Raw genomic sequence first — 16,099 nt, 5'->3', positions numbered from 1 at the left:
GATCTGAGAGGCTTTCTTTTTAAAATGTTTTTGCAGTGCCATGTTTCTCTTTGTGTGTTAATTTCTACAAATTGTGGTGCTTTCTGCAGGCTGGCGATGCAGTCATTGAAGGTGCCTGCATGTTTATTTTTTTTAAATGTTTTTTTTTCCTGCTGCTTGTCTCATCCACGCAACAGCACTGACTACTGCTTGGGCTGTGTGTACGTGTGTGTGCGCGCGTGTGTGTGTGTGCATGTGTGTGTGAGAGAGCAATAACTGTGGCTGTGTGTGATATGCTGCTGTAACAGAGTGTGTGTTTGTGTTTAGGCCCGCTGTGCTTGTCTGCTGAGATGCACAGGGCGAATGTTGGCCGCAACAGTACCTCGCGTCGTCAAGGGATGTTAGTGCTGCTTTCAGGTGCAGTGGTTACTGTCGGTTTTCTGTCCAACCTGCCTGCAGCTGAGAACACTGTAAAAGTTAATTCCTGCTTTTTTTTTTTAATTTATAATTGTTGATAGATACTGGTAAGATCATTTGTGCAATTGTCTACAGACTGGAGTAGGCGATAACACTGTAAGCCAGGTGACAATGAAGGCTGTTCTGGAATTTTGGAACAAGCAGCTTGCTTCAGACCTAGGCTTACCAAATTAGCTCTGTATTCTTGTCCATCTCAGTTGCAAAAAACTCTCAAAAACACCTGTCTCTTTTTGTGTTGCTTTGGTTTTGTTATGTCTACCTCAGATTGGCACAGGAAAGCACTATTTCTAAACCTTAGATGTCACAAATGTTGTATCATTGCCTGCATTTGATCAAGAATTTGTGAGTTGTACAGTCCCTGAAACCTAGAGAGATGATTTGCACCTTATTGTATTCTGGGCTCGTCCGTATGTGAACCCAGCCACAAACGTAGGACCACCAACTTCATACAGACTTCAGCAATTCTAGGCCCGATGTACTTAACTGCTCATTAACACGAAGTCTGTCATAATTATCTTTGTAAATGTTTGTAATGAAAGAGAAAAAGGAAATATATAACACTTGTGGATGTAGAAACATGACAACAGTGAAACTGTGTGTGGATTCATCAGTGTCTTACTCATTTTTACAAAATGGCACCACAGACCTATACACAGTGAATTGTGGCTTGCTTTGTGTTGCTCAGTTATCATGCATGATGACTTAACTGGCCTGTGGCTCACACTTATTCTCCATGTTTTTGAGTCATCACATCTGGTGGTTGTGAAGGTGTGCCTTATGGCCAACGTCTTGTACATCACTGCTCGCCGTTAGCGGTGACACGCACCGTGTATTACCAGAGTCAGGGTGACTTCAGTTCACCCGAAGGGACGTGAGAAATAATGTAATTCATGTTCACATGCACCAGTTGATTTTTCTAATTCACTGTCATGACAAACCGAAATAAAACCGAAGGTATGTTTCTATTTGCGTGTGATGTTTCTGTTTATATACCAAGAATTACTTTTAACAGCCATTTGAAGTTTGTTCATTTAAGAAATGCATAATGCATTTAAAAATGAATAAATTCAATTTTATATGTTGATAAATATAGCAACCAAATTCATCAGTAAGCCTTATCTCTCTGGAGTAAAAAGAGGTTTTATTTTCATTTTTTTTCAACAAGCAAGACCTTGGATTTGAAGGTCAAAGAACATTCTTGACCTTGACGAAATAGTCTCACCTCAAGGTCAATTTAGTAGCTGTGTAGGAGCTTTCAATCATATCACATGATCTTGGTCAGCAGATGGAGTCTGTTCAGATGTCATGGAGTTGTAGATGTTCCTTTTGTCCACTTCAGGGACCTCTTGTCCATGCTGGCTTAAAAATTGAGAACACCGAGCAAAGTATGTACTGATGACGATCGAGTGTTATGAGTGAAAGGGGAGCTCGAGGAGAGATTGTTTCGTCGAGTCCGTGAATGTCACTGAAAAGTCTCCGCATTTGATGGTTGACTGCATGTGGAAACCCGACGAGACGCTTTTAAAAAGTAGATGAAGTGATGTGTGTTCTTCAAAAGGGAAAAACCCTCAATAACAACCTCTACTACACAATCAGGTATTTATTGTACACTACTGCAGCAGCTGCCTTTAAGCAAACATTCACTTTACATTTAGTTTACAAAATGATCCTAGTGCTAGTACAGTCATTTATAAGACTTCAAGGGAGAGTCAAGTGCACAGTTGACAGTTGGGTAGTTGCAGGCGGCTCCCAGGGCTGTTTTTAACGGGTCAGATCTGGGAAGACTCCAGCCACAGAGCGGAGCTCTTCACTCGCGCCTGCATAGAGTCCAGCTTCAGCAGCGCCATTACAGCGCCCTCTATCTTTGACAGCCACACTCTCTGGAAAGCACACACAAAGGTGTCAGAGGCAGATATCATCAAGTTTACTAGTTCACAGCTGTTTGGATGGATTGACCAGATGATACTGAATATTTTATTTGTATAGCGCTGTAGCTTTAGATATGAACATATGCAGAAATTAAGGGAAATTATTCTGTAATATTCATAAAATTCATCAACCTAATACCACAAAGCTCAGCTGAATGCCTGTAGAATTCAAGATATAACACTATTAAAAACAAATACACAAATTTACAATGAGATTCTGTCTCTATAAGTAAATGAGCATCCAAATTTAATCAAAATTCACGTGTAAGTGACTTACACATGCAAGCCTTTTGAAACTTCTCAGAAACTCATAGTTGCATTGATCTACCTTGACAGACTCTGACGCAGCTTGCAAGATGAACGCGCCGATACACTGCTGGTAGCGGTTGTGGTGCATGATTATGAAAGAATGAGGCAGCCCTGATGCTACAAGGAAAGCACGGAATAACAAATTCTTCCATTAAATAACACCAACAAACGATACTGGCTGTGAACAGGGCATGAGATATTATATTTATAGTTCTTAAACCCAATCAAAAAGAAACAAACAATGTCTGCGTTACTAAAAACCGTTATAATTACTTGAGGCATTAAGCTGATCAATGTTCTTGAGCTGGAGTCGGTCCAGAGAGACGGGCTGGTCGAGAACCGTGAAGGTGCATCCCTCCTTCAGCAGTTGATCCAGCTCCAAGTTCTGTGGCAGCCTCAGAGGATTCTGCTCCGGACCGATGGACCTCTACACGGGAAGACGGGATGCGAGGTGAACAAGTTATGAAGCTTGTGTAGTCACATATATTGAATATCTATCATTGGTCCAGATGAGAGTGAGAACAGGCCGAAAGAGGGACATACCTTCTTGTTTCTCTTTAACTTTGTGATCAGCAGGAATTCGTCAAACAGGAACAGATAAACATCTATCAGCTTTGTGTTTTCTGGTGATCAGGTAGAGAGAGATTATGTAAGATTTTGTTCAAATCGAAGCACTCAGCACGTAAAATGTGCTCGATTGATGCCAGCTGTACACACCTGTGAGCACCAGTTTCCCTTCATGCAGCAGACTCCTGTGAGAAATAAGATTCTCCAGAGTGACAGCCTTTAGGAGATGTTTCAGGTTCTAAAAGAGAAGCAGTAAATCCGGTGAGAAAACCCCCCCCCAAAAAAAACATTTTCACCTTTTGACATGTAACCTCATATTGAAAGATCTGAGTTTCTGGTACCAAAGTATACTCTGAAATAGTTTTCTTTGCTTTTGGTGTTATCTGATTTCCCATCCAGATAAATGATTGGAACATCTTATCAGCCACATCTTATCGGCTCCCAAAAGGTATTGGAGGATGAGTTGTTGGCGCATATCTGTGGTTACTATGCTTTGCTCTGTCAAAACAGCTCTCGCAGACACAAGCGGGCACAAATGTGAATATATACCCAAACACACATGACTAGACAGACCTCAGGGACGAAGGCTCGCTTGTCTCTCTCCCATACAGGCAGCCAGACCAGGGCATCTCGCAACTGTTTCACCTTCCGGTAGTTATCCAACCATTTGACCTTTCCCTCTAAATCACCTGGAAATCAGAGGAATCATTTCAATCAAGAGGGACAAAAAAAGGAAAGGAACCTCTGAACAGAACGTACTGCCGAAAACTAGACATAGTGGGAACAAGTTGTTAATTACTTCTAAGAATAATTACGTATTTTAATCACATTAATGACATCTTTCATTTTGAAAGGACATATACATTTTTCATTACAGTGTGAGAACATGGCTAATTAAGCTCTTCTCTATTATCTACCTTGTGTTTCTCTTTCTAGCGATGGCTGCCTGCCAAACAGGGGCGTGACGGTATCGTGAGAGATCACAGCTAGCTCAGCTTTTACAGTAAATATCGCCCACACCCAGAGGACATTGGCCTACACCTCTTAGCTGTGGTGTCTGCAGCTCTGCCACACCTTTTAACTGCGTGTATGAAAGTGTGTCATTAAAGATTTGTGAGGCCACGCTGTTCGCTTTCGGAAGGTTATTTGTTCAATACAACAAAATGACTCCGAGGTGCAGTGCTGCAGAACATTTCCCACAGCCTGTCCATCTAGTTACAGAGTAAACCGCCACAACAGGTCCGCAGGCAGAGGCATGCTGTGAAGAATAAACGGTCAGGGCTGCTGGCGGCCGTCCAAGGCACCGAGCCTGTTTGCTCTAAAAGACACAAGCTGGTGTGTTTGTGCTGGTGGAGATAAAGTCGCTTACAGCTCCTTAACATCCTTCTTGTATCTTAATATGGTTGTAAACCACCTGCTGACAAACACACTGCTGAAGAAACACATAAGTCACATAAGTCAGCTGAATGACACCGCTGAGACAATTTGTCATCAGCAGCTGACAGGATCTATGTGAGGTGCTTCCCGTCACATAACTAGCCCCACCACAATACGATCAGTTACTCAGTCGCTGAGAGTCGCCTGATAAGAGTTGAAATTGTGTAGGTTGTGTAGGACAAGAGGATATTCTGTGATGTGCTGTCGCATTTTATAAATAAAGGGCAAGAAATCAGGCACAGATGTGTGTGCTGCTCACATATAGATGTGTCCACTTGCTCTGCTACGGACTGCAGGCCTCTGGTCTCGTCCTCTGTCTGACATCTCTTCGCAATATTCCGCAACAACAGCGGGTACCGAGTTAGCCTCTGCAAAGGCGTCACCAACAGGTCGCGCAGTTGCAGCCTCCGGCACTGCTCGTTCCTCTCACACCACTCGGGGGGGAAAAAAAGGGGGAGAAAGAGAGAGGGCAAGGTGAGAGGAGGGCCGGAAAAAGAGGGGAGTCAGGGGGGTGAAAGAGCTCGTCACGGTGTTTGTTACAACACTGGGGAAAAGGGGGGATGGGCGGTGAAAACAGTGTGAGGAGAAATTATATCTAGCACCATAACACAGTAAAAGCCTTAACAATTACATAAGCATGATGACAGGGAAGGTTACACAACGGACAAATGGTCATATTCCTCTCTTTGGCAAGTGTCGCTGACACTGAACTGGATGTTTAGGCAGTAACGTCGCCGTGTGTCCTCTCTCATACTTGGCACCACGTCGCCTTCCATGTTGTGACGGCGCACAGCGTCCTTGCCACCGCACTGACTCGCACACAAGATTTAGCTGCCCCTCAGTGAGTTCCCTCCTTGTACCTTCATGTAAGATCCAAAGTCCTCTCTGGGCTTCAGGCTGTCCACGTAAAGCAGAGCCGTGGAGTAGTTGAGGCAGTACTTCTGCAGGCTGTGACATATGCTCTCCTGGAAAGCCTGCCGACAGATGGGAGAGTTACACAGACGCTGGGGCACATTGCCATTGGGCTGCAGATAAACAGAACGTAAAGAGGCAACAAGAAGATGCCAATCTGTATGCAAGCACAAAAACATAACCTGTGTGTGAAATATGTTCTCCAGCTCCTGTGAGATGAATTATTTTCTCTCTGCTGCTTTTTGTGATGCATAATTTAACAGTGTGATGAAGAAGTTTTTTTTATTATTTTCCTGAGGGGATTTCTTTTTTTTTTTTAACCCTGGAGCTCAAAATCATTTATCATCTAAGAACAAAACCTTAAACGGGGACTGTAGAGTTTCAGGGGAAGCTCAATCTCTTTAAGGACACCCGATCCAGTCAAAACGATGCACGTGATTTATTATTATTCATATTTTATCCTGAAAATCAAGAGATAACGGTATTACTTTTACAAAAATTACATTACAAAATTATATTTAACCACCAGTCTACCTAATGTCACCTGCTTTCTATAGTCAGTGTAGATACATTGCAAAAAACACATAAATCTAAACTTAACCCTAATTTTTTTAATGCGTGAATAAGACATATAGTAATTCTAACAACTCTAAATGATTGATTGTTATTATTGATTATTAGAAATTGAATTGTGCTTGTTACAAAAATACATATTAATATCAATCAATCCAGTTTAATGTGTGATCTGTAGCCTCTGCATTATTGCATAATTTAAACACCTCTCCAGCAAATATTTTGAAAAGTTTTGAAAACTTTAACTGCAGTCTACACACGATAATTCGTTCAGTTGTGCGAAGCATCCGAGAGAGACGAAGTGTTGGTGTGTTGTCCACATGAGTCATGCTCGCCTTGCTCAGAAGCTCCAGCAGGGTGGGCCTGCCGTCCTCAGTAATCTCCAACGTGTCCTTGATGACGCGCAGTAGGTTGTTAAGGAAACCAAAGCTCACCTGCAGCAGAAAACACTCAAGTGTCAAGTTGTCCCAGTGGCGCCAGGAGATATGGTCTTACCTCACTCACTCCCAGTTTAATAACAGAAAAGAATGACATGACAGGACGGAGAGGGGAGCAGACAGCTGTGCAGTTGCACGTTAAGATGAGTGAATGAATGAATTAATAAATGAATAGATAGAGACAGGGAGACATATTCCTATTTCCAACAATAGGAATAATGTAATAATCCGGGTGCATGTCACGTATTAGGTTACAATACTATCATTTTTAGATTGGTCTTATTTATTTTTATGGTTTTAAGCTTCTCTTTAGTTGCTTAAAAGGTGCTATTTAGGTTGTTTTTAGGATAAAATTTTACTCATCATGCTTCTGTCAAATTAAGATTCTGTGGCGTACTGCATCTTTTGTTATCGGTCTTATGCTGTTTGTGTGTAACTCATTGTTATTGCTCCCTATCTTGTCAAGGACTCTCTTGAAAAAGAGATTATTTTATCTCATCGTTGCTTTCCTGGTTAAATAAAACTTAATAAATGATTGTCATCCTCTTATTTAAGGCACTTTTTCAAGAGCTAACAATCGCTCACTTGTGCTGTTTTGACGCTGCACAACAAACAGTGTTATTATAATGCCACAAAGGCTGCTGTTATTTGTAATTATTTACATAATACGTATAAAACTAACAGTCCTCGTGCTACTTATTTGCATCATGTCTCACCAGGCAAAGCTCGTTGAGGTTTGCAAACAGTCTCCAGGAGTCAACATCAGTAAGGCAGTTCCTCGTCTGCAGGTTTATGAGTGTAGCCAAAAACACCTGAGAGCAACAAATGGAGTCAGAGAGACAGAATGGGCTCAGGCTATCTGTCGTGCCGCATTTAATTTCTAATCCCCTGCTGAAAAGAAAGGAAAACCCGAAGAGACATTTACATTAATCTCAATGACTGGAATTCAGTGAGAGGACAGAAAAACACAAAGCAGCAGGTGTTGGGTTTCATTTGGTTTGGTCTATTTATTTCTGGTCTTGCGTGCGTGTGTTGTGTGTGTGTGTGTGTGTGTGTGTGTGTAGTTATATATGCGTGTGCATTTTGAGTCACCTCTTTCAGAACCATGAGCTGATCCAGGAAGTAGACACACTCGCTGGTGAAGAGCTCCCAGATGGCCTCTTGTCTCTTGAAGCCCTGAGGGTCAGAGGCGGCGCTCACCTGGGAAGACTGGTCCCGCAGGAACTCCGCCAGAGAGTAGTCCTGCACGCACACAGACGGAGAGACAAATCACTGCACTGGCAAGAAGGAAAAAAACTGTTAAGAAAGACACAAACAGGGAAAATGTATCTTCCTCAAACATCTCAGAATGCGTGTTTGTATAATAACTATATATTCTGTCACTGTAAAGTTCCTACAAACACCCTGAAACACTCAAGCATATGTCAGTGTTTGTTTATGTACGTGTTCAGGGTCGACCTGACTGGTTACTGCCTAGAAATTCTGGTTCTTGCACAACATGTGTCACTTAAACGTTGCCGGGGCTTCCCTCTTAACTGCCGTCCTGTTATTTCTATGTCACTTGTTAAACACAGAGATCTATTTGGATTGGAAATCTGGAAACTCTGACTTTGCTTGGATTAAAAGCAAAGTCACTGTGCAGACAAAACCAACACGATGATTTACCTAAGACAGTATGGATGCTTAAGGGCTTTCGCCGCTGACAGTACTCATTTCTCACCTTATACTTCTGAATTTCAGAGTTTCTCCAGTCTTGAATCTTTTCTGTTGAGAGATATTTTTCAATATCTGACACTGTGACTGTCTGCGACTTCCCTTTAGTCTGAAGGGTGACATAAAAGAAACACAATGGTGTTAGGCTGATTTTGAAAACAGACTTTCGGATATGTGTTGATCAAGGTAAAGCACTCTCAAAAACTAAACTGACACATTTAGCACAAGTTCTGCATTTCAAGTTTTGAACAACTACAAAGTCTGTGCGGCCCAAAAGGGATAAGAGGAACCACATTAATCTGCTTGGAGAAGTGGGTCAGAGAACAATGTCCACACCAACTGCCCACTGCTCAAACAAAGTACATCAATACAAACCACAAGCATAAAACTGGCAGACACACAACCTCCACTAAAAGACAAACAACACACCTACCGTACTACGCCTTGAAAAAGGCCACTTTGACTTCTTAGTATCTGTGAAAATCAAACATAAAATGCTGATTATAAACAAAGGTTGTGTGTTGTCCAACAAAAGTGATTAGAATCAAACAAACAAAACAGTGTGTTAGTATAAAAACTGGACTGGACTTGAGGAAACAATTTACAGAAAGTGCAAGTAATTCTTATTATTTTTGCAAAAATGACTGGTTAAACACACAAACTAGAGTAACAGACAAATAGTGTATGTGTTGCCCGTTGGCCTCTTGGACCCAATTTGGGGTTTTGCACCACAGACAGACAACGCTGACAATGTGAAATCTTTGAAGCATCGAGACACATTAATAACTGCACGCTGATAAAACCTTTCAATCCCAGGCCAAAAATAGTTTTTTCGTGCCAATTCCATTTATCTGCCTCTCAAAGTCTCTAGTTATCTTTAAAAAAAAAATGGATGTGTTGCACATGATCTTTTTAAAAATAATCAGGATTGTTGAAGAACATTGTGATGTGAGTAATGGCATTTGAATTCAAGGTTTACTGTATGATGGATTATAAACATGCCGAATTTCGGTTGGTCCAGAAAAAATCCTATATCGAGTATAAAAGCTCAGTACGGAAGAGTAATTCAACTACTGTCTGAATTCTGTGAGGTTTTTGACGAAACTGACAGCAACTACCGGCTTACAGCAGGTGTACATGTTTATATAAACATTACAATCAGTGAACTCTGTCCAGCCTCTTTCCCCATTATGGAAAGTGGGCCACAACCCAAACCAAAATATGATGCACACATGTTGCTTGGATTGCCATAACAACACGCAAGGTTGGGCTACAGACAAACATCGTACCTCATTCTGCTCTTAAGGGCTACTGATATGTTGACATAAATAATACCATTAAAATAAATCTGTAGTATGATATATAATATTACAAGATAGGTTTATACCACTTAGTACACCAGCTGCTCCATTGGATACAAACAGGTCTCCTGGTGAAACATCCAATCCAGGCAAGCTGACCACCACAGAGCTCCGTCTTCTTTCCTGAAGCCTGAGAGAACAGAGGGAGACACGTGAACGTCTTCACGAGGCTGCCAAACACGCCAACCTTAAAACTGGTTGTAATGCTTGACATTTTAAAACCAGCGTCGCTGGCCATCTGAAATTCACGGTAACAGGAACCACTATTATTCTACTGTCAATGTGATCCAGCACAAAGAGCACAGACTTAGCGCAAGCCACAGGAAATAACAGAATTCCTTTCGTCATTTTACGTGGCTGACATACCACTGTAATACCACCTGCACTGTGCAGCAAATTTGGCGATTAACACGGGTAGCGGAAATTATAAGGGATAAGTGTTATGTGTCTGGTTTATAGCTGCCGCTTAATGGATCACCCTATTTGTGTGGAAGGAGGCGAGCTGTCAGCGTGTGCCAGTTATAATCCTCTCTGTCTCCTTTTCATCGTCAGTAACCAAGGCCTGGCTGTAGCTGGAAAAACACAGGCCTGCCTTTTGGCCTCGGGCAAAGCTCCAACAGCCACTGTTCTCAAGTGTTGTGACTTATCTTTTACTGTTTTACCTCAGGTATTACAGCTGAAAAAAAAAGCACATTCGCATGCTGAAATCAAAAATCAAAGACCCTAATAAGTATGTTTAAAACTATGTTTTCATTTGTTACGGGTATAAAAAGACTTGAAACTTAGTGAAACTTCATCTGTGACTGTGTGACGACCACAATCCAAACTTTGCCAGCGCTAACAAGAGGACTTGTAGTCGCTTAGCTTGGCTGCAGCCAGCAGAAACAAGGTGCACACGGCAACCAGACAGGCTGGTTTTGCCAAAGGTAAGGTTCAATTTTGGCACGCTGACACTGATCGACAGCTGGTCAGTGACCAATGTCATCACGCTGCGGGCGCACTCTAAGAGTTTAGAGTTCACAGGTGGATAGAAAAGGAAACGAAAAATGAGAAGCAACAAGACTAAACCTACGAGAAGATCACTGTTATAAAATCCATTTCACCATCGGTGCATTGTAAACACATCCTCATTAAGTCAGGGTAGATCAACACACTTTCGAGCTTATCGAGGCAGGATCAGATAATAAGGTAGCCTGGCTTACAGGTGAGGGCTAATGTCCTTGTTTATGATGACAATACAATAAACTGCATCAGAAGTACAAGCAAGAGGAACAATGCTGGTACTGGTTGGTCTCTGTCCACTATTATATGTAAAATCTGCTTTGTTGTACTGAATGATCTGTCTTTCTTCCTCCCACAACACAGAATACCCCCCCCCATACAGTAGCTGCATATCTGCCGCTGCGCCTGCATAGTTGCACAAGCAGCACAGGAGACTGACTCAAATGCACATGTAGGCCACATGGCTACAGGGGCCAACGTGTGCACTCAGAGGATAAAGTTAGTCTACAACTGAACAGGAGTAACTGGTTCGTTTTTTCCTCCAGGACACTTTTGTTGAACTGTGAAAGCACCAACTGTTCTTTGTGGTCACTGGCAGTGGCTGTGTCCTTCCTGGCAAACTGATACAACACCCATACAGATCAATGTTTAGGCTGACAGTGCTGAATCAACAGTAGAACAGATAACAGTCAGCAGCAGCAGCAGCACCTGAGCACTGCAGAGAATACATGTATGAGAGGCACTCCTCTAAACCAGGTCACTGCCTCCTCGCAGTTCATTCCACAGCATCCTCACAATGACATCCTGTTGCTTTGTGAGCGTTCAGAAAAGCTCTCTCTGTGTCAGCCTCTCTGCCACTGAGAGCACTCGTAAAAATGGATGCTTTGTTCCTGCACAACAAGGGAAATAATGATGCTCCGAAACAAAACTGTCCCGACCAATGGCTCGCAAGGCCCGGTCACTGTAAGAAGGCACAGTGCCAGGGCGTAATTACTGGGACAATAGCTGCCTAATTATCCAGTGAGGGGAAGAGCCCCGCAGCCCATTAGGAAGGGTGTGGGTGGCAGAACGAGAAAACAGCCTTAATGAGAGTTTGTCTAGCCCATGCATAACCATGGGACTCTCAAAACTTAACCCACCAAGCTCATGCTCCATTAACAAAGACATGAATGACAATGAATGCACAATGGGGGTCCTTAGAGCAAAGGTCCAGTCTTCCTCGCTTGGCTCATGAGCGCCCCACGAGCACAGAAGGAGGAGGCACTCATCATGCTAAAGCGACATGGTTTAGTGAAAGGGTTTTAAAGGTATTTTGGAAAAGGCAGCAGCAGAGTTTCACCGTGCAAATTAGAGATGAATCAGAGGGACAATGAAAAAAAAACACAAAACAAAACAAATGTGAGCGCTGTAGTGCATCTTATCAGTTTTTTGTTTGTGGTTTTTTTTTTACTACATTCCTGATATGCAAACTTGTTTGGACAAACTTGACAGTGAAGTCACTGTGTTTTTTTTTGTCTGTGCTTACAGGTTATACAGACAACATACAAAACAGCCCAGGGTACACCTACCTAGTATAGTAGTGCTCTTTCTCCTGCAAAAAGACAAAAATATTGCATCAGTCAATGGAAAACTTTCAATTGGACCCACGCACTAGACTAATTCATCAGTGTTGACTGAAAAAAACACACGTTAAAGTAGATGTACAGAGTTGATTAACTTCTTTAGAACCTCACTGAAAATGAGGCATCAATCAAAACAAGTTCAAATAATAATTTGTAGTAATTTTATGCAACAAAAAGTCTCACTCATTTTTTTGGTGGCCTCGAGTCTCCAAGGCTCCAATTAAAACTATTTACATGGCAGCCTAGCACCGTCTTACTGTACACTCAGCATTAAAGACAGGGTGCAGGGACCTTCTCCTGCTAACAACACCACTATATCACTTTCAAAGACATTGAAATTTGAATCAGTGTTTTAAGTGGTCGTTTGGATTCAAAAGCCTCTAATATCTGAGGAGAATGTCGGCACTCTATTGAGAATGTGCTCGCTTGAATACCACGAGCTGATGAATAGATCGGCCCATTATCTTTCTCCATCGCTCACTGACCCCTCCATTATTGGGTGACTGCTGACTGCAGTGAATAGGGGCCCAAGGAGAGCACTTCCCAGGCCTCTCCAGGCAGTGGGTTTGGTCAGAGCTGTCAGTGCATGTAACTGCTGATTCATTTGCTGTCAAAAGCTCGCATTGTGAGTGACCGCCGCAGGAGGCAACGCAGAGTGAGGGAGAGAAAGTTTCGGCAAGGAAGGAATGTGTAACCATTTAATTTATAGGCTTTGGATATAAGATCCACACCGGACCTTGAGGTTTGCGTGACCATTAGGGAGACAAATGATTTCTGCTGGACTACCGTCTTCCTTATAAGGCTTCAATCAAAATAATGCTTTACCCCAAAAATAAAAGCTCACCTGTACGTCACCATCTGGGAATCCAAAATCTTTAAAAAGAGTAGGATGAGCACTGCGACATTCTTGTGTCGTGGAAGTGACACCATTGCCAAAAGTCTTGAATCTATGCGATGTGCTTCTCTGTCTGCCAGAGGAAGAACTGGGCTGATGATGGTGGCAGACCTCTCCATCAGCGAGGGGACTTGCTGCGAGAGGAGACTTGACTCTGTGTGCTGGGGAGACGGGGCTCATGGGGGATGGCGTGCTCGCAGAGGAAGGCTCCTCCTGCGTGCTGCTCATCCTGCCAGGATCCTGAGAATCCATCACAGGACGTCGGGTGCTCCTCATCCTCCTCAAAGTGGGAGACGTGGAGATGCGGCCGGGGGCCTGCCGGTCAAACTGGAAGAAAGGTGCGACCAAGCCATCGGCGTCCACCAGACCCGAATCTCTCAGCTTGGAGTGTGTCCTTGTGAGATCTATGTGCATTATGATCGGGTTGGTGGTCTGACTCTCCTTGTGCTCAAAGGGCCCCCGGTCGGTTTGTGTCTGTGCATTCGCCACACCTGGGGTGACCACCTCATTTTCGACCCACTCAATGTAACTCCAGTCCAGCTTCTTTTCCACACCCTGGTCTTTGTCCTGCAGAATAACGTGCTTCAGCGTAGACATTGTGACCTCAAAGGCATTGTAGTGCAGCGGAGATCAGAAAACGTGTGATCCAGTGGTCTGGTTGCTTCGCCTCCTCTGAGTTAAGGTCAGATGATAATCCTGTTGCATTCCAACACTGTTCACACCATTCGCTTCTCAAGCCTCTGGGAGAAAAAGTAGAAATGCGTCAATACACACCAGGAGAACGGAGCAGGCTGGGCACAAACTTGCCTCCTAATCTCCTGAAAGGGGATTTGATCAGGGGTGAAAGTAGTAAGTTGGTGGTGGAGAAGTCCTTAAAAAAAAAAAAAATACAGTACGCCTATAAACTAGTCTGCATTAATACATATGTGTCTGTGAAGGGGGGCAAACCAGGTGGACTAGACCTGGTCAGTGGGTGAACAATGATGCTACAACAGACGTATTACAGTGGAGAGTAACTGCACAGTGTGTCAATATAAGTCTGGACAATGTGGTGAGAGACACAAAGAAGCAAAGGAGGCCATGCACCTTATTTCATCCACTTCTGCCTCAGACTACTGTCTGGCCCAGTGTTTGTGTGCTGACACCGATTTTCTCTTTCGGTAGCCTACCGAAGATATTATACTATCGTTTTTAATCCCGTTTTCCAGCCGTAAAGGTACAATATATATATAGGTTCATTCCACTGTTTATTCAGCGAGCTGTTAACTCCGCACATCCACGAGGTACCAAAAGTGAAAGGAGAAACAAGGTCTCCGAAAGTTCACATCGATCATCAGCTGTGGAGCACGTCCCCATGCGTGAAAGCAGATCATCGCACGTGCCTGGACGGAAACCCGTTAAAGTTGAGGAGGTCTGGTTTACTTACATCCGCCGGCGCCGCGCGACGGCCCGAGCCGGTGATGGCGAAGGGAAGTCAGGTCCTGCCGCTGGTGACGGAGGCGAGACTGGGCAGGCTCGCGCGGCTCGCGGGAGGGAGATAGTCTCCGTCCGACGGCTGTTCGGTTGTGTGTCAAAACACCAGTGAGGAGCTGGGGCCGGCCGGGGAACAGGTCTGCGAGGTGCCGAGCGACGGAGGGAGTGGGGCGGTTCAGTGTCCGGAGCTGGTGGAAAGGTGCGACTGCTCAGCCTGCGTGGGAACATCAACACTCTCGCTCACTCTCTCTCTCTCTCTCTCTCTGTCTCTCTCCACTCAACACACACACGCGCGCGCATGCGCACGCGCACATGCACGAATTACACGTATCATTCTATTTTTATCGCAGTGGTATTTTAGGGGATGGAATATATATATATATATATATATATATATATATATATATATATATATATATATATATATATATATATATATATATATATAGGAACATATAGAAATGTACTATAGCTCGCAAGAAGCTCTAGGGCACCGACGCTATAGCCGTTCAAAGTCAGTCTCCACCTTTTTTATTCACAGCTAGTTCCTCCGCCAAGGCGGTTATTATGTGATCACCCGTGTTTGTTTGTTTGTTTGTTTGTTTGTTTGTCAGCAGGATTACGCAAAAAAGCACTGAACCGATCTGCACCGAACTTGCTGGAGGGATGGGTAGGGGCCCAGGGAAGAACCCATCAAATTTGTTTGGGCTGATGCGAGTCATTTACTATGAATTTGAATTTTTTCCCCTGAAGTCTTGTGTATGATGTTTGACAATGACTTTGGCGGAGGTCTGCGCTCTACTGAATACCGGTCTAGTTTAAACCTTTTTTCATCACTGGTTTTCACCATTACCATTCAGTTGATAAACTATATCCCATCTTATCATATACAGCATATTCCTTTATTTTGTATAATTTGTTCGCAGAGATTTATTTTTCTTTCATCGTGTGTACTGTGTAGTACTAATACAGTTATATAGTTCGGTAGGCCACGGTGGAAGAAGTACTCCCTTTACTTAAGTAATAATACCACAGCGTAAAAATACTCTGCCATAAGTAAAAGTCCAACAAAAACCTGAAGTAACTAATAATAAGTAACTAAAGCTGTCAAATACTTTTAGCGGAGTAAAAAAATACAATATTTGTCTCTAAAATGTGTTGGGGTAGAAGTATGTAGTAGCATAAAATGGAAATACTCAAGTGAAGTACACATACCTCACATTTTCACTTGAGTACAGTAGTTGAGTACTTCCCACCAATTGAGGCTATTTTGTTCAATGTGTATATAGAGGAGTAATGTGAAACCCATTCCCTGTCCATTTTTCTTACATTGTGAATTATTACAGTGTATTTACAATGTACATTATCTTTTGGCAACACTGTTCTCAATAGTGGCCATGACACAAAAGCAAAT

The 16,099-nt window shown here is 43.0% G+C and overlaps 1 protein-coding gene across 2 annotated transcripts; it reads right to left on the bottom strand.

The window, feature by feature from the left end:
* Positions 1-1,689: 1,689 nt before the first annotated feature.
* Positions 1,690-14,895, bottom strand: plekhg7 (pleckstrin homology domain containing, family G (with RhoGef domain) member 7). Of its 2 annotated transcripts, none has more exons than XM_040134210.1 (17): positions 14,639-14,895; positions 13,162-13,952; positions 12,264-12,286; positions 9,720-9,823; positions 8,766-8,806; positions 8,340-8,441; positions 7,712-7,861; positions 7,336-7,431; positions 6,518-6,616; positions 5,558-5,671; positions 4,957-5,131; positions 3,834-3,949; positions 3,411-3,498; positions 3,237-3,316; positions 2,967-3,120; positions 2,713-2,810; positions 1,690-2,336 (listed from the first exon to the last, which is right to left on the bottom strand). In XM_040134210.1, exons 2-17 carry the CDS (start codon positions 13,807-13,809, stop codon positions 2,226-2,228), a joined length of 2,199 nt encoding a protein of 732 aa, XP_039990144.1. In that variant the 5' UTR covers positions 13,810-13,952; positions 14,639-14,895; the 3' UTR covers positions 1,690-2,225. The 2 variants fall into 2 exon arrangements, with proteins under 2 accessions (XP_039990144.1, XP_039990145.1); XM_040134211.1 differs by lacking the exon at positions 14,639-14,895 and adding an exon at positions 14,299-14,584.
* Between the last annotated feature and the right edge of the window lie 1,204 nt (positions 14,896-16,099).

Source organism: Xiphias gladius, chromosome 8 (genome assembly GCF_016859285.1).
Source record: "Xiphias gladius isolate SHS-SW01 ecotype Sanya breed wild chromosome 8, ASM1685928v1, whole genome shotgun sequence".
Classification (NCBI taxonomy): domain Eukaryota; kingdom Metazoa; phylum Chordata; class Actinopteri; order Istiophoriformes; family Xiphiidae; genus Xiphias; species Xiphias gladius.
Note: the sequence above shows the minus strand (reverse complement) of the source record. Positions and strands in the feature narration are given on the sequence as shown.